Source organism: Vidua chalybeata, chromosome 5 (genome assembly GCF_026979565.1).
Source record: "Vidua chalybeata isolate OUT-0048 chromosome 5, bVidCha1 merged haplotype, whole genome shotgun sequence".
NCBI lineage: Eukaryota > Metazoa > Chordata > Aves > Passeriformes > Viduidae > Vidua > Vidua chalybeata.
In genome coordinates this window covers 45,002,321-45,021,254 of record NC_071534.1, presented here as the reverse complement: position 1 = coordinate 45,021,254, position 18,934 = coordinate 45,002,321, and the positions used below count along the sequence as shown (strand labels likewise).

The 18,934-nt window shown below is 39.6% G+C and overlaps 1 protein-coding gene and 1 long non-coding RNA gene across 7 annotated transcripts; both read left to right on the top strand.

The window, feature by feature from the left end:
* The first annotated feature begins 80 nt into the window (after positions 1-80).
* On the top strand, positions 81-5,881 carry THAP5 (THAP domain containing 5). 5 transcript variants are annotated; one of them, XM_053943880.1, is made up of 4 exons: positions 81-206; positions 880-1,002; positions 3,633-3,822; positions 4,464-5,881. In XM_053943880.1, exons 1-4 carry the CDS (start codon positions 124-126, stop codon positions 5,397-5,399), a joined length of 1,332 nt encoding a protein of 443 aa, XP_053799855.1. In that variant the 5' UTR covers positions 81-123; the 3' UTR covers positions 5,400-5,881. The 5 variants fall into 5 exon arrangements, with proteins under 5 accessions (XP_053799855.1, XP_053799851.1, XP_053799852.1 ...); XM_053943876.1 differs by lacking the exon at positions 880-1,002; XM_053943877.1 differs by lacking the exon at positions 880-1,002 and having other exon boundaries at positions 114-515.
* Positions 5,882-6,966: 1,085 nt separating this feature from the next.
* LOC128788300 (uncharacterized) lies at positions 6,967-16,703 on the top strand. Of its 2 annotated transcripts, XR_008431019.1 has the most exons (6): positions 6,967-7,080; positions 8,060-8,166; positions 14,010-14,208; positions 15,544-15,673; positions 15,771-15,891; positions 15,960-16,703. It is a non-coding gene; the product is annotated as an uncharacterized LOC128788300 (long non-coding RNA). The 2 variants fall into 2 exon arrangements; XR_008431018.1 differs by having other exon boundaries at positions 6,967-8,166.
* The last annotated feature ends 2,231 nt before the right edge of the window (positions 16,704-18,934 follow it).

Below are 18,934 nucleotides of genomic sequence, written 5' to 3'. Positions count from 1 at the left end.
GAAGGTCGCAACCGCGGGGCCGCCGCCACCCGCCGCTGGGGGCGCTGTGAGCGCTGTGAGGAGGCGGTGCCGCCCCCGGCCCGGCCCGGCCCAGCCCAGCCCGCCCGGGCCGCGGTGGCCGCCATGCCGCGGTACTGCGCCGCCACCCGCTGCAAGAACCGCGGCGGCCAGAGCGCTAAGGACCAACGCAAGCTCAGCTTCTACCCGTGAGTGGCCGCGGAGCGGGGCAGGGTCTGGGTGAGCGCTGGCCGTGGGGTGGTAGTGAGCCTCACCGCGGAAGTAAATGACCGAAAGACTCAACGCCACGGGTCGACCGCGCTGGTGGTCGCCTTCGAACCCCGCCTGGTCCCAGGAGGCTGGAGGGAAACGACGCTGACCCCCCTGGGGAAAGGGAAAGTGTAGGGAATAAAGAGCGGAGAGCTGGGACGTAACCACACACACTGTCCCTCGCACAAGACAGACGGAGCTTCGGGGAGGGGGCGATGACACGGCAGCGTTTAAGGACTCTGGAATAGGTGCGGAGGATCCGTGAACTGAAGAGCAAGGAGATTCGAATAAAAAATAAAATTTGTGCTTCTGACTATGTTTCGCTGCTGCCGCTACGGAAGCGATGTCCCAGCAGGGCAGGCAGTAGGGGAGACTTTGGCTAAATGGTGAAGTGTCTTGTGTAAGAAGGTTTACGTGCTAGGCGAAGGGCCCGGAAGAGTAAGCAAGTAAACATAAAATGATTCCTTAAAATTAAACTTTGCCACTAGAATTATGACCTTACCTGCGCTGTGAACAGAGGCATTGCTGGTTGTTTGGAAGCAGCTGAGTTAGGTAGAAAGTAGCTACCTCTGTTGCCAAAAAAGTTTATGGTGGCTGTATTGTGGTGTCCAGACACTGCATGGACCAGTCCCAGGCCTGCAGTAACCTCTGCCCTGTTGTGGTTACGTGGCTATTGCTTACCAGGATGACGAGTTATAAAGAGTATTTCACAATCCTGAGAGAAGCTCAGTGCAGGTAACTAAATAGTAATGTATTTGTGTAGAATAAAAGTATGGAACCGTGTGTCAACAGACACAACTTAAGAAAAATTTGAAAAATAAATTTAATAATTAACCTCGAAATCTGTTTTGGTAAAATTTGTACCTCAAACTAAGTTTTCTTCCAGTTTCTGATTAGTCATAGTTATTCCAAGGTCAAGAAGGCTGTGTAGGAAGACCTACAGGAAGATTGCTTTGAAAGAAATTCTATTTTAGATTGAAGGAAAGCTTATTTCCCTGGCACATTTCTAATATGGAATGCATCATAAAACAATAAGGAAAATAATTTATTTTCCGTTATGCTTTAAAGAGTGTGAGTGTCACATGGATAATCAAAACAAGTTTGAGCAGTGAGACATGTCTATATTCAAATGTACAGCATCAGTATGATTGCCAAAACTTAGCTGGTTTATCTAGCCTTTGAGTTGTGCTTCATTCTAAGTTTCATCCTCCTGTAGAAGGGGTGCTGAGATTTGATGTACAGATATCTCTTGCCTTATATTAGTGAGTACTGCTGACATGAATTGCAAGTTTTATTCCCTTGCCTCTTGCCACCACTGAAGAAGTCCTCTGCTGCTCTGTGGTTGGGGTCTGAGCCCCTTCCAAACCTTTTGTCACATAATCTCTACTGGCCTAACTGCTCTTCTTTGTTTTATTTCTTCACTTCTTTGACTTGTGTAGTGATGGCAGCTGCTAAATAAATTCTGTCCACTTCCTCTTTCCATTTCCCCTTTTTTTGTGTCTTGTTTACGCTAGAGAACAGATTCTGTTGATTAATAATGGGTTGTTGAAGCATGATCAGGTTTTAGCAAAGTTGCATTTAAGCTAAAATAATAACTTTCACTATCAGACCCTTCTCTTGCTACAGATTATTTTGTTTTCCATCTGAAGCTGGTTGAGTCTCGGTAGAGCAGTGGGACCTGTGTTGTGAGGGTAACTGCAGTGGGAGGAAGCGTTCTCAAGGCCTTCTTGGAGAGGGTGTGAGTTGTGACATGACCTTCGATGAAAGGAAGCCATGGTCTTCCTGAGAGACCTTTTTGGATCTCTGTAGTAACACCAGGCTAAGCTGCGTTACTGAGGAGCATGCTGTGCCATGCATGCAATGCTGCCACTGGGTGTACATGATACAAGCAGACAGGATTTGAAAAGCCTGAACCTCTAACTTGTCCTTAGGAGGTTACTGTGTTCTTACCAGCATTATTCCTTGCATTTCTGCAGATACGCAGAGCTGGATGCATCAAACGCCTGCTCTGTTTCCTTGGTAATTTGAAGACTTACATGGCAACAAATTCAAAAGATTGGGGAAGGGGTAAAGACATGCACCTTTATGCTGTGAATTTCAGCCCTCTTTCTCTCAAAATCACCTGAGTTTGCAGTTTTGGAACACAGGGCCTGTGTAAGAGTCTGCTGCTATGTGTGGCTTTTGAAGGAAACCTGCAGCTTCAAGGATTTGAGGGTGGGATCACAAAAGCAGAGATTTTTCTTTTGTAATTATTGTTGCTCATGATTCTCAGGAATACTGTTTTCTGAACAGTAGTCATTTAACAGTGCTCAGAATTCAACTTACTGTTTATGTATCATATGTGGTTATATGCTAAAGTAAAATTGATATGCACCAGAGAAACATAGAAGTACATTTCAAATACCCTGATACCTGACTGAGAAGAGGTGAGAGACAAGAGTGGTCTGAATATTCATGTTCCTGTTAGCATCACTTCTTGACTGTGCATGCATCGTGATAAGCTTTTAATTTCCCTTTCATTTGTGTATTGCCTGTCATTAAGTAAATTACATATCTTCACAGACTTTCTTTTTAATTTAGTTATCTTTCTGATGTTTGACCATTTGCATATATTTTCAAAGTCAATTTTTTTTTCTGTGAGGGTGTATAGTCCTCATTTGCCTTCTCAGGTAGGTTAGATGATTGAAAAGTTAATTCTAAATTATAAAATATGATGTGGGCTCTTAACACACTGAGAAAGTTTAATTGCTGAAACACAAAATATAGAAATGCTTTACATCTGCGTGCATTTACTTTTTGAAAAAAATTTAAAACCTGTATTGGAAATATTCACACTGCCAAATTATCTGATAATCTGAAGAGCAGCATGTATTAGGAGGTACTCTGTTAAACAGAAAATACTAGTTGTGTCTAGAAAGACAAATAAGCCCTAGAAATACTATTAATAATATGAGGACCAGTCTTAGCTTTCTTTAAATTAGGTCACATGTAATTAATATAAGGGAGTATTGCATCTCCCTTCAGCAGAACTGCTTTCTGAGCAAGTGTCGTAGGATCAAACCTTTCAAAGCATCTTGGCCATGGATTCTGAAACCCTTGGCTAGCAGAAATCAGAAATTCTGCTTCTGGACTCCAGAGCAAATACCTAACTAGAAATAATTTGTATAATGATTGGATTAATGTGTTAGACATCCAGATTAGCATTTAATACTTAAAATTTTTGAAAAAAATGTTATTTTAATATTTTCTAAAGGTAGGCTACCTTCTAAATAACAATGAGATATTCTTATTTAAAACAAAGAAAGACAACCATAACAGGGGATTTTGTATATTTTCTTGTTTGTCTTTTCAACTGCTTTAAAAAGATTCCCACTTCATGACAAGGAGAGACTTGAGAAATGGTTGCGGAATATGAAGCGAGATTCATGGACTCCAAGTAAGCACCAGCTCCTCTGCAGTGATCATTTTACCCCCGATTCCCTGGATGTGCGATGGGGGATACGGTACTTGAAAAATACCGCTGTGCCAACTATTTTCTCTTCCCCAGATGATGAGGTAATCTATTTCTTTTTTTTTTTTTTTTGGTTTTGTAGTATGAAGCTAACCAGCTATTGATGTAATACAGATTTTCTAATCTGTCAGATAATCATATTTCATATAAAAAAACAGAATTCATGTCCATCAAAACAGTTTGTCAGCAGGACTGACACAAGACAGGTATGTGATTCCATAATGTAAAGGAAGAACAACTTCCCCTAGTTTGAGTGGAGGTTCAATACCTTTTTTTGACTGGAAATTACAGAAGCATTTACAATAGAAAATGTTACATTTCTTATGAGAATAATTACTGCAAATTGTGCAAAACAGTCCAAATTCCCTATAGTTTGGAAAAAAAACCCACAATAAAACAAATAAAAAAACCCAAACCACAATAAGTAAAAAAAAAAAAAATACCCAAACTAAAAACCCAAACACTATTATTGCTTTTAGAACTTTAAAATACTATTTTAACATGTAGGACCTGAAGCAAAGTTCTGGAAGATGCTTACATGAATTCTTGGGCTTCTGATGTAATTTTTAAACAGTGTTCATCTAAGTCCTTTTGCACTATCATGCTATGAAATTATATCTGCCTAATTTTTTAATGCTCAGTGATTTTCTTGTTACAAGATGGTGATTTTTTTTTTCTCTTACAGGAAAAAGATTCCTCTCAGAACAGTTCACAGCAGGTGCAGAAAAAAGACCAGGAAGAAACAAATGTTATGTCAGAGAAAGTATCTGTACCACTTGAACCTTGTGCACCAAATAAAAATATTGTAATTGCACAAAATGTAGATGAAAAAGCAGAAGCTGTTTGCTCAACTGCTCTGAGTAAACCTTTACAAATTCAAAACCTGCAGCTTCCCGATGAAGGTGGCTTTCAGGCAGACAGTGTCATTCTTGATAGTTCATCTAAGCAGTACGTGCATCAGCCTAATCCTGTTTTAATGACAGCAGTCCAGAGCGCAGAGGCTACCAGTGTTCATACTTCCATAGAGAATTCAGGAGGTTGTACAGCTACAGTCCTGCAATTCACAGACCCTGACTACTTGAATTCATCTCTGAAACTGAACTGTGCTTTAAGGTCATTTACTGACTATGCAGTTGAAAATTCTGTCCCTCACGTGGTCTGTTCTGCTGAAGTGCATACAAGTGAAGATGCAGTTTTACTGAGTACAGTCACACAAACTATTGAACAGTTCAGTGGAAGTGAAGAGTCTGTCATTGCTGTTATTATGCCAGTTGAGAGTCCAGAAGAGCCTGAAAGAGTAAATGCTTCTTTCCTGCCTGCTAAGGAAGAGTTCCTTGACATAGAGGAGACAGAGGTGATTGAATATGATGGAAATGAAATACTGCAGACTGAGCATTCATACTGCAGGCAAGACATAGACATAGATCACCTTTGGCAAAAAATTTCAAAACTCCACTCTAAGATAACTTTACTTGAAATGCAGGAGGTAAAAACTTTGGGGAGACTCAGGTCCTTGGAAGCTCTTATTAGACAATTGAAGCAAGAAAACCTGCTTTCTGAAGAAAAGCTGAAGTTGGTAGAAAACTACTTTACAACACTTGAAGTGACTATGATACAGTAAAGGCTTTCAGTTGATGGTTCTAAAATATCTTTTTAGCCTCTTTGACTGTACTTTTGGACAAATTAACTTTTTTTTCCAGTTATGGTGTTTTAAACATCCAATGCAAATCATGTGAATAGCAAATATTCTTTAAAAGGTTACATCAAGCAAAGCTAAGTGGCAGAATGTTGTCTGTAAAACATGACTGGCAAGTAAAATTAAAAAACAACCCTGAATTGGGCAAAGTTTTCTTAAGTGTGAATCAAGTCAGTAAAAGATAATTTAACCCTTTCTTAGGTGCAGGCTTCCCTGAAACATGCAATTCCTGCATTTGGGACAGCAGTAGAATGGACAGAATAAGCATATAGGATGAATAATTATATATGTACATATATGCATTGTCCAGTGAGGTCAAAATTGCTCTTTAGTTTTCAGTTCATCTAACATTTGTTCTGATAGTTTTCTGTACACTTTGATCTTATTAAAATTGTTTCTGCGTAAAAGGTGTTTTCTTTCATTTGTTTCTAGAAACAAAAATTCTCATAAGAATATGGTTCCAATCGACAGGCCCATCTCTTTTTTTTTTTTTTTTTGTTACGATTCAGCTCAAGTGGAAAGCAATCTTAGTCACAGATGTATTTGCTAGTTAGTAAAAGGGAAAGCTCTATTTAGTGAGTGCTGTCTGCATTGATCCTGTTACAGCCTACAGCTTGGTAATGCATATACCCTTAATAATGCACTGAAAGAAACAATGTTCTGCAGACCAGGTTGCTAGTGAAAGTAGCAGAATTTTACTTTGCAAGAAACTGAATTACAGAACTAGAAAATTACTCCCCTTTACTGACTTTATTAACTGTTTATAGTGCACGGTTTATCACTATAGTAGACAGATACTATAATTTATTTCAAGGAAAATTAATTTGCTTAAATACTTTCTGCTTATTCTGACAGTGTACCTTGCTGTATGCTCTGGTACAGTGAAAAAGTCTTAGATCATCTGGTCCCTGACTTGACAGCATAGCTGCGTTAGGTGATCCTTTTTACACCCCTTCCAGCTGAACTCTTCTAGTATATTACATTCTACAAGCATTAGATTGCTTGAGGATGTTTTTTTCTTTATTCAAAATGGTGTCATCCCCATCACCACAAGTTCAGTCTAGGATTGGAGCAAATGAGTTCCTTTTCAATATTATTTATATTGTCTTTTACACACTTTCTAAACTGTTCTGGTAATCTTTCCATAAGGAATTGAGAATCAGCTCACACTAGCTACAAAGCTGGCCTCCAACTAGATAATAAATTCCAATTTCAAAATTTTGAGACTTGGAATATCTTGAACTGCAGAAGTTGGGTTGCTAAAGCACAGTGCTGTAGGAGGTTAGTCTGCATTAGTCACCACTGGATTAGGCTTGCTTTGTCCTGCAACTTGTTAACTTCTTTCAGAATTGAAGCACAGGCTGTGCTTGGTAAAATTGCTAATGGACAAAGGTAACTTACAATATGGTGAGTTATTTATTATGTCTCTGACTCCTTCATTTTGCCCTCCGTGGAACAAGAGAACATTCCTGTTCTGCCTTGTGTGCTGTGAAATCACAAGGGGTGTCCTGTATACTGTAGAAACATTGCTGCCATATCTGATCCTGTCTTGGGAACATTGTCCAGGTGGCCTCTCTGAGCTGCACATTTTGTAATGTTTTACAAAGTAAGAGATCTTTCAAAGTGATTTACAAAATGCTATATGAAATTGCTAAATGATTTGGCAACATTAGAAGTCTCATGAATGTACTACACATCCTTTGCTAATGCTGTATATTTTAAGACTGAGAACCCATTTCAGAAGTTTACTGTAGTCCTTGAATGGCAGTGAGAATTCAGACATCGCAAAAGAGTTGCAACAACATAAGCTCTATTCCCCCAAAATTTGTGGGGTTTAACATGGGATTTGCATTGCTGATATATTTTTGCTTTTACTAAGAGCTTACAGTATTAAAATTGAGAATATTGTTTGTGGCATAGATTTCTTTAAACATGGGGAAAACCCCAAAATGCTCAATTTTCCTTTCTTTTATGTAGTTTCTTAGGCTGACTTTGGCTGCATGCCAGGTGCCCACCAAGCTGTTCTATCTCTCTCCTTCCAGCTGGACAGGGGAGAGAAAACAAGATGGAAACCCATAGGTTGAGATAAGGCAGTTTACTAAAGCAAAAGCAAAAGTTTGCACGCACACAAGCAAAGAGAGAGAAAAAGAAGGGTTAATTCTCTCCTTCACATCGGCAATGACATTCAGCCACTTCCCAGGAAGCAGCGGTTCAGCATGCATAGGGGTTGCTCCAAAAGGCAAATACTGTAAATAACCAATTCCCCTCTTCCTCTTCCTTCCCTTAGCTTTTATATGTGAGCTGATGCCATATGGTATGGAATATCCCTTCGGATTACTTGGGTCAGCTGTTCTGGTTGTGTCCCGTCCTGGGATAGTGCCCACCCCTGGCCAAGAAGTTGGGGAAACTGTACTGATGCTGTGCCAGCTCTGCTCAGCTGCAGCCAACACACTGGTGTGTTACCAGCACCTTTTCAGTCACCAGTGCACAGCACAGCACTGTGAAAGCTGCTCTGTAGAAATGAATTTTGTCTCAGTCCTAGATTATAGCAGAAAGACTCAGTAACTCAACAACTCTCTCACCAGGTCTACAGATTTCCCTTCAGAGTGTGTTTTGGACCAATGGGCCCAGGGTGGATATATTAATTAAAAAATATTCAGCATTGCAGTTGACTGTTGCTGCTGACAGGAAGGTATGTCTGGGTCCTTTGCTTCAGTTATATATGATAACCCTGAATTATGTGGGCTAATTATTACAAGTAAGGAGAAGTAGCATGTTGAGACCCCTCTGAATTAGATGCTAGATGTACAGTGTGATTTCAGTGTTTCCTAATCATAAAGTGCAGCCCTGCTCACGCACAATTTTATTTCACTAAGCTTTATGGGCACTTGTGCTATATATCACTCCTTAAGATCTAGTGGAAACTGCTTCTGTACAGTTGCAGCCCTGCATCCGAGTAGTGCACTGAATCATCATCATTCCTTTTGTAATGTATCAGGCTTATCTTGATCCAAGTCAAATGTGCACATTTATCTTTTCAATAAATTTTCATTTACCTCAATTTAAAAAAAAAATCTTTTGACTTACTGCTTCCACTGAAATAACTAATTACTTCAACATATGCAATCTGTTTTCTTAAGTCACCTGTTGAATTGTTCAGTTCTATTTCTTTTCCACTGTCCACTGGCTATTGTAGAAATGTGGCATTTGCTTTCTCCTGGGTCTTTATTTAAATTCCACCAGTTTTATTAAATTTACCTACAAGCAGTGGCCATTTTCCATGATTTCTGTCTTCTGAATTTATCACTCTCATTCTGTGAAATTTCTCATTCTGAATGCAGGGACAGCTACAGGGGATTTTTTATTCTTCTCAGACTAAGAGCTGTCCAGAGTTTCTCTATTGTGCTTTCTTGCATCAGAGGTGTAAATATTGATTGTACTCTTGCATGCATCAAAAGCATTCCTTAGAAGTCTGTCTAGATTTCTCATTCAATGCCTTTGATCTTTTTTTGCTTTTCTTACCACGGTGAATTTGTAATTATTCTACTTAAACCACTTGCCACTTAAGCTCTCTCTTCCTGCCTATGAGAAGTGGTGAATGAATTCAATTTTTTTGCTTTGCTTGCATGTATAGCTTTTGCTTTCCCTGTTAAACTGTCTTTATAGTCAATCCACAAATTCCCTCACTTTTATTCTTCCGATTCTCTCTCCCCATCCCACTAGGAAGAGTGTGCAAGTGGAGCATGAGGCTGTCTTAGTTTCTGACTGAGGTTTAACAATAACACACCCTTTGTTCCTGACTGCCTTATGCACAACTCGATGCCTCCTCTCCCTGGATGATGCCACTGAACTGCAGGTTAATGTCATACACAAATCCACATCCTGCACTTCAGCATATGCAGTGCTGCCTCAGCAAAGCACCAGGACAGCTTAGCAGCTTTTCCCTGTCACAGAGAAATGGTCTAACACCCAGGGACCCCATCATATGCCCAAGGTTCCCATCACACTCCCAGGGACCCCATCACATCACCAGGCCAGGGCTCGTGCTGGCAGGGTTGTCTGCACTCCATGGACTCCTACAGCCATAATTACTTAATTATGTCAATGACAGTGGTAAGAGACTGCTTGGCAGAATGTGTTATTTCTAAACCCACTGAAAAAGTGCTGAAATTTCTTTGCTCTTAAACTTGTTAAAGTCTTTAAGGCTTTGAAGTCTTACTCATAATGACAGTAGGGCAATGAGATCCAGAGCCTGCTTTTGTGAGGGATTGCAGCTGCACAGTAATAGGCACCACAAAAGACCCACTTCCTTTCTGGGCAACCGAAGAGACACTGTGAGCAGCAGAATGAATTTTTTCACCACCCAGGCAGAACTGGACAAGTTCCACATCCAGCCTTGAGGAAAGGCATAAGACATAGGTGAATGACTTGGTTCCTTTCCATAGATTCTACAAGCAGGAAGCCTCTTCCTGTGTAACAAGGCTGGAGCAGAAACAACACGGTGCTCTTCTGTGGGGCACCTCTGCACCACTGCAGCACCAGTTGCAGGTGCTGTCCCCCTCGTGTTCCCAATGCCAGGCACAGCTCAAAGCTGCAGAGAAAACCAAGTAATGCACTGGACATCATGATTTGCCAGCAGCAAGGCAAGAGGGGAGAGAAACAGAGAAAGGGAAAAGGGCAAATTATATGCTCATTAATTACTTTAAAATTAGCTTAGATTTGGACAAAAATATATTATCCTCTGCTCATTTATGAAATAATTTTCCAGTTTACTAACACTAAATTTCTGTAACCTCAAGTGGATCTCTGTAAATGCTTTTAAATTTTATTTCCACTTACAAAAACTTACTGCCCTATTTTCTCCTTTATTGGAACCAGTGTAATGGATTTCTAATTTACCAGACCATTTACTGCTGCCAAGGTATGATTTTCAGCCAAAATATTTTCCACAAAGAAAACAGTAAGAGTAAAGCATCTAAACAGATGTTTTCCGGTAAACATATCTCTTGGCATTGTTAAGTATTATGGGGTACATTGCAAAAAGTCTATCACTGTTTAAATACCCACCTTTCCTGTAAAGGATTGACATTTCTGATGGCACAAGAGCAATTTAGAAGCCTTTTCGTAGCCATTCAAAAAGGTTAAACCGTAGAGATGCCTGTGGAACGTATGTATATTTCTATCTAAAAAGAATATATAGTGCATATAACTAAAGCAGCAGCGCTCCCTGTAAACACCAGGTGGGGCTACGGGATCACGCTGTAGACGTGAAATAAGACATGCATTTTATTTTTATTCTGTTGTTGATTAAACATATGCAAACAGATTAACTATGCGGAGTTGGGTTTTTTTCCCCCCTTATTTCAGATGTATCTTTAAATTTCAAATGTATCTTTAATACAGAAGGGTAGTGTATGAACAAAACAGTGTGACATTCTCTTCAATCTTACAGAAATAAACCTTCAGACAAGAGGAAACTAATTTATATTCTGAACATAAAACATTGAATTCGAGAGCCTTCTGCTCAAATGAATGGCAAAAAGAAATGTATTCACCGTCCTTACGTGGAGCATGATTGCATTCCTCATTTGTTGAAGTGGGTCAGTGATTACTGTTTGAATCCTGCAAACAGTTTAGTGTTGCTTATTTGCATATAAATCAGGATAGTAGTGTGAGTGTTTAATCACACCCTTCATCAGAGGTGTCTGGTTCGCTGCTCGAGTACTGCAGCCATGCTTTTCAGACTGGGAGGATATGTGCACAGTGGCATAATCCCCTCTAAATTTTGCTGAGAATATACAGCTTCAGATGATCAGAATAGGGGAGTGTTGGTCGTACACCTTCAAGTAAGTTTCTTCCTTTTTTCATTGTTACTTTCAAAATGTAAACAGATATTTGGGCATTACAGTAAAGGTTAGAAGTACACGTGATTTTCTGAATGCAAGGAATGGGGCAGCAGCAGTGGCACTGCAAAACCAGAGAGTGGAGGGATATGTATCATGGCAACCACTGCCTTCAAAAGCATAAATGATCCTCAGGGCTGGTGGGGCCACACGTTGCAATTTTTCTGAGTCCTCAGCAAGTGGTGGTCAGCCCCTCCAACACAGCCTCCTGAAAGAAATCATCTCACTTGACTCTGTATATCTCCACCATGAGGTGCACCACAATTAAGTGATATTTGATATGAAGAAGAAGAAATTAGCTAAGTAAATGTCTATTCATCTACTGACTATCACCAGGGGATGTTCTAGACAGATATTTCAGATTTAGATATATATATAGAAATAGATATATAAATATAGATATCTTATAAATACCTAATATATTATAAATACCTAAGTTCCCTAATATAGATCTCACCTGTTTCCAAATGTAAATCACTTTTTGTTTTCAGACAGGGACTAGTTAGAAAGACTAAAGTCTAACATGAAGGAGTTGGGCACAACAGTCTTTTGAAATTGTACCTCAAGTTTCCTGTACAGCCAGTGACAAGATGAAGTCCTTTGAAAATTTAGAAGGGATTTTGCCCAGATATTTCATTTGTACAGATACAATCCTTATTTCCCTTAAGATTTTGAAAGACACCTCTATCTCTGTAAGAAATTTGTAGGAAAGTAGGAAAACTGATTCACCAGGGGCTGCCTTAGTCAAAGTATGTCGAAGGCACAAGTCTTGGTGCTGCAAAACCTCCTCACAAGGTGCACATCAGTTATAAGAGCTCTGCACTCCTCCATTAATAGTACAAACTGGTTGCAGTCAGACACATTGACCTCTGACAGCCCCTCGGGCCTGGAAACAAACTTGTTGCTGCTACAGCTCCTCTCTGGAGTGGCAGCAAACAGCACGAGGGGTCCTTTTCAGCCATGTCTGCTTGGGTAAGCACATTATAGATCACAAATACCAGCAGTCTGACCTTCGTTCCGAGTCAGTAGACTATGAAGCCACTAGGCTTTAGGAACTCTCAATGACAAGAATAGCTACTGATTTGAGATAGTAGAGACATGAGAGGGATAGTTTCACAGTAAGCAAAATATATAAAGCCCTTTAGATCCTATAGTTAGCAGCAGCTGTTATTAATCTTACATCAAATTCCTTTATTCAGTGTTTTATGTGGTGAGAAGTCTTGGACCATGTAAAGCTGGCTCTAGCTGAAGGGTAGTTACAGACTACCTCCTTTTTAATATGTCCTCTTTTTTTTTTTTTTTTTGGCTGGACTAGAGTTAATTTTCCTCTCAGTAGCTGGTATAGTGCTGTGGTTTTTTTGATTCATCATGAGAATAATGTTGATAACTCAGTGATGTTTTAATTTTTGTGAAGCAGTTTTTACCCTGAGTCAAGGAGTTTCCAGTTTCCCATGCTCTGCTAGGGAGGAACTGCATAAGAAGCTGGAAAATTTGAAATATTTCAACTGTTCTTATCTCAACCCACAGGTTTTACCTTTTCTTTTTTTTTTTGCAATTATCTCTCCCATCCCGCAGGGAGCCAAGGGAGTGAGTGAGCAGCTTCATGATATTTAGCTGCTGGCTGGGGTTAAGCCATGGCATGGAGTGACAGCCCCATATTGCCTCAGTGCCCACTGACAGACTATGAATACTCTCACAGCACTGAATTAACCTCCCCAGGGCTGGCTCCAGCAGACTGACAGGCTGTTTGCAGGAAATGGTAAATGTTCTGCTGCTGCCAGATAAGGATGAGTACAACACAGACTCTCTTTTCAAGCCAGAGCCTCAGCCAACATCTGTAGAAAGGATCCACACCTCACTAGCAGTGCAGCAGCCCCTCTGTGAGCTTCAGTTATCTGTGAAGTCCCTAAACAAGTGGGGGGACTCCCTCCCAACCAGCTCAGCTTCCCACCTGGTACGGACACACTGCATTTTCCCACTGTGAGGAAAGCACATATTCAAGGTTTGGCTGGCTTAGAGGACATCACAGACCTGAATCACAGCTCAGACCTCCAGCAGGGACTTGACGAAGAAGCAAAACCTGGACTGATGCTGGCTTATATTCCTTTATTTCCCCCCCCTTAATGTAGTGAAAGAGGATCCAATAATCTGAAGCTATGAGACTTACTGGGGCAGAAAATCCTGCAAGGAAAAGAAAATACAGATAATGAGCACAAAACTACATTTTGTTTATGAATATTATTAGAAGCAATAAAAAATCCCAATTAGATTTTTACTTAAAAATATATTAGACACTGACACTTATCTAAGACTTGCTACAGAAACATGAGCTCAGCCACAGTTTCATTTGAAATTACTAATATCACAGCTTTTAAACATATAAATTATCATAATGATATCACAGTCATAAATCCAAATGAAATTGTATTTCAATCTTTCATATCAAAACCATAAATTTGCTTCTTCAAGTATCCATTTTGTGAGATTTCAATAAATTTTATTCTGTATTTAACATCTGAAATGAATTTACAGCTTTATCAATGGGGTTTGGTGGGTACTGAATGATTGCAGACATTCTTTGTTTACCTTTACTTGTTGTTTTTGTTCACCTTTTGCACCGATCTCATTTCAGGACTTCAAGAACACAACATCCTATTGCAAAATCCCTCACCAGGCTACTGGGAGCCTGCTGCTTGTAACAGGCATTGCTTACCGCCTCCATCTCTTTGTTTTACCACAAGCTCACACATTAAACTTGTGGGGTGTAGATACGCCCATGGCTTATTGCACTGAAATCCTAAGCTTCTTTTGATGGCAGCCTGGCTGGTAAGGTCAGTTATGGTCCACCAGCTAATGTAAATATGTTAGGTGTTGCCTTTTTCAATGAGTAGGATAGCTTTTTTACCTACTTTATTCAAAATTAACTCTCCATAATGTCTGAAAGGATTTTGCTTATAATAATCTGTCACTGTGGGGGGCTGCAGCTTCAGTTTCCTTATTGTTGAGAGCAGATAATATATGGAAATGGAAGAAAAAAGGCAAATACAAACACAGCTATGGATCTTTTCTAATTATTTGATCTGTTTCTTCGATAAATAAAAATTTTAAAAATTTGCCATCAACAGCTGCATAGATAATATAATAGTGGAAATCATTGATCTAATCCCCAGCATAAGAGACATAAACGCTTTTGGGAGTCACTGTGACAACTGCCTGTTCTAAACACCTGCAGGTTTTTTAAATTTTGTAGTTACTCACCACAGGAAAAAAAAAACAATCTGACAGTTAAAGAAATATTGTAAGTTTTTCAAATTATGTTTTAGCTAGAAATGAAAGTTTTGCTTTGGGTTTTAAATAAGTATGCTTAAGAACAATTAAAAGTATGAGCTTTTAACATAAGCTTAATTGGAGGTGAAGTGATGCTGTGAGTGTCATGCATTGATATGAACACAATGCTGAAGTGATGGTAACTGATGCAGTGGTAGATGACTTTTACTCTATCATACACATGCATACCCCAAAAACTCTCAAGATACTGTATTCTCTTTAAAAAGCAAAAAGATGTTTTAATAATGTTACAAAAACAAGTCCCAGACACACTACTGTTTTCTCCCTGTAAGCATGAAAACTAACCCATTCTTGGTTCTCAACATTTATTGTAAAAATCCATTTTATTGTTTATTCAACACGTTTTTAACAATAGAACATGAAGCAGTAATGAAATATTATATGACAGAATAATATGTCTTGCCTTTTCATTCAGGAAATACTAAAACTGCAGTATTTGACATCAGTATTTTACATCAATAACCTTCTGGGAAATACCCTTTACTGCTTTTTAATGAGCAAATTGATGGATTTCAAAACAGAAAGTTTATTTGTTATCAAGTTATCTTCCTGAAAAGCTGTAACTGGGAACGAACAATTTTAAATGAATGCTGACACCTGCACAACAGCCATGTTTCTGCAGTTCTCCAGAGAAAATGCAGAAGTAAATAGCATTTCAGAGCTGCAGGGACATTAAAAGCATTAAGTGACTGTTCATTTTGATTTTCTTCCTGAAAGGTTTATGATTTTCAAGGGATATGAGTAGAGCCATAAACAAAAGTAGAGTCATGAATTTTAAAGATTTAAATCCACCCTGATATTCTTTGTTCTCCACACAGACCATTTCCTGTCCTTTACAGCAAAAGTCTATTTCTATTATGAAAGAAATTCCCTGAGCCAGGCTCAGGCAGGCAGCCCTGTGTTAGACACCACAATCAATGTGAAGACCCACCAGAGACCTAGTCAGATGTAAGACACCTATCACTGAAGTTCCTAAATGCATGGCCCTCTAACATGTCCTTTATGCTAAACAAAGATTACAAATTTCCACTGCTCTTTCCTCCAGCTTCCTTTCTCAGGTCAAGATGTAGGTAATTCCAAACATATAGCTTTTCATGTTGCTGCACATTCCTCAAGTATCTCTATTCCTTAAGAAGAAGCTAAAGACTAAAGGTTGCATTTTAAAGGTATGTAGGCATTACACATCAGGCTGCCTGTACAAATCATGCCACTAATCTTTTTTTATTCTCTGCAGATCCAAGATGCTTGGCCAGAGGCAGGAAGTGGTGTGCCACAGCTGGCAGTCTGTGCCAGCGGCCTGGAGCCACACACCCAGGCACACCTCTTCCTCACAAGCAGCCCCTCAAAGGGACAGCAGTAGCTGCTAAGAAGAGGTGACACAATTTATACAGACTCAGGTCTGGGAAGATGCTACAAATGCTAAAAGAGAGAGCTGATACCTTTGTCACCTGACAAGGTGCAATGACAAAGCACTCAAGCACTATACTCATGAAACGTATGCTGACCTGAAATAACAAAAGAGCTGGCCTCAACATACTCAGTGCTTCCTCTGAGAAATGCTACTCCTTCTTCTCCCTCAAATATATCAGAGCCTGCACTAAATGAAATTCCCAGTGAAGTCAGGATGCCCCAGAGCTGCCTCCCAGCCAGCTGTGATCCTTTCTTGTTGCAAAGGGCTTCGGAGCAACCCCAGTGAAGGACAAATATTTGCTCTCTGTCGAGTCTATTGTCACATCTGATGTTGAAAAAAGTCACTTTAAAGTAGGTCCCAAAGGAAGAAATGCAAACCTTCCCTTCCAGAGTGAAAACGTTTGAAATACAAAACCAGTAACCTACCTCAAATGCCATAAGCAAAATGCAGCTCTGTGAGAACAGGAATCCTGGCAAAGATGACCCACAGACCTTACACCATTTGCAAGCTCCATTATTCCTTTATTGCCAGCTGCTTACTTTTAGAGCAGCTTCACCAAATCACACGTATAACATGCCTTTGGTGTTGCACTTTGTCTTTATTCAAATCTCCTAAGTGGTCAGTATTGTTCTTCTAAATGTAATCATTAGTAAAAAATATTCAGATGATTTAATTCCATTAATATAATGTTTCTGTTTTAATATTTGATGCAAAGGGAAACAATGATCTTAAAACTAATGAAAAGCTTTGTAACTAAAAACAGTGGGTTTTGATTTGAGCCAAAACATAAATCTAATATGAAAAATAGAAGAGAAGAGGAACTAACTCATGATCCTGAAGGGACTATGAAACATGCTATAAAAATACTTTTAAAGGGTTTGAGAGAATGAGGGCCAAACTAAGACAAAATGTCAAACTTTGACCCACATTCCATGTCCCATGACCCATCACAATTGCAATATGACTGCTCACTGGCTAAGTTTCCATCACTATTATTGAGGGAATATGGCTCAGGGGTGATGGACCCTGCAAACACAGCTAGTTCTGAATCTAATAGAAGAATCAACTAGAAAGTAAAAGAAAGATATTTTACCACCCCACTGTATAGCTCTAGAACCAGACAGGGATGTGAATGGCCTTGGAAAAGCTGAGAAAAGACTCTACATCTTCCAAGCTCTAGACCTAGTTAAGTATCCACACACAAATTACAAAACCACAAAATCCCAGAAATGTGGATTCTCGCAGGGCTCTGATGGTTACTTATTGTGGTTCCCTCTCACAGCAGCCCTTCCCCTCCCAGCACTGAAGCCCTGAAGCAATGGGATTCTCCAAGCTGGGCAGCTCCCTGCTAGGAGCAGGTGGAGGACAAGGGTCCTGGTACTGGTGTGGCCCAGAGCACCACAATGAAACACAGCAATCTACAGACCAGACAGAGATTATTCTGTCATGGAAGCATTTTAAATTACTTTTGTAGTAATAGTATTAAGAGTAGTAGTAGTAGTTTTTCTTTCTGTTTTGCTACTGGTGAAAATTTGTCATCAAGGGAAAAAAAAAAGATGGAACAAGAATGACAGTAATTCCCATCCATGTCCCAACTGTACTCTGAGGCTGCAAAAATGCCCTTTTGATTTTAAGATTGCATGCATAGCTCTTCTGCTGAATGGGAAGTGAATCATCATGATGCAAAACATCAGAATTAATGGAGACAATGCACTGTACTATACCTTCTCCAGTCAGGGAAAAATGCAAAGAGAATATGTACTCTGTTCTTTGACACAGTTTCTCAGAATTACAGCAAATACTTTGGTGCTAACAGTTTATTTTTGCTAAGACATAGATACTTTATAATATTTTTGCAATTCCTTTATCATCTTTCCCATTGCCATATTTGGCAAGAAATAGTAGGTGAAAGGCTGGAAAACAAGGGGGCAGCAGAGCCTCTTTCAGGCTTTGAAGTAACAATGGCATTGGAGACATCCCAGCATGATTAAGGGAAATCCAGGAACATCCATTTGAATCAGTGGCAGTGGAACAGCATAATCCTTCCACACTAAGCCCTGCTTTGTTTTCAGATTGTGCTGCTGATCCTAATGAGAAATATCAATGGGAAAGTAAAAAGGGGCCTGGATATCAGTTTATATTCTTTGGAATAAAACAGGGTCATTCCTACTTCTGATAGCAACTCCCAGGGCTGCCAGTTGCCTCTAAACTCTGCTTTTATTGGCCAGTATCTGAAATCAGTCTCAGAAGTCAATCACCAAAATTGTCACCAAATGTTTATATCTGTATATATGTATATATATTTCTGTACAAGTTTAAGTTTGTTTCCTTACAGGTAAAAACACCGAGAAATATAAAACCAGAAAGCCAACCTGCAAGTGCCATTTTACAGGCTTTACTATGGATTTTGACATACTCCTGTGATTCAAGACAGTGTCAGCATATTCTGATTAAAAGTGTGAAAATATGTTCTCAGGGAAGAAAAAAGTGTCAGATCCCTTCCCCAGGGAAGTTGAACTAATCGGCACACTGTTTGCCCAGGAACGACTGAAATGTAACAGAGAACTTAAATGATAAAGAAATATCTTGTAATTGATAAATCCTCTTATTTCCCACATGCCATTCCAGTTATTTCACTGGGTCACACACTCACAACTATTAATAACTTTGAACAGGTAACCTCTGCTTTTAGCAGCTTGGCTATTACGATATGCAAACTGTCTCATTTGACAGCCTGAGCTGCCCTTACACAGTCTGGTAGGCTGCAGACAGACACTATTTTCCACACAAAGAGCCTT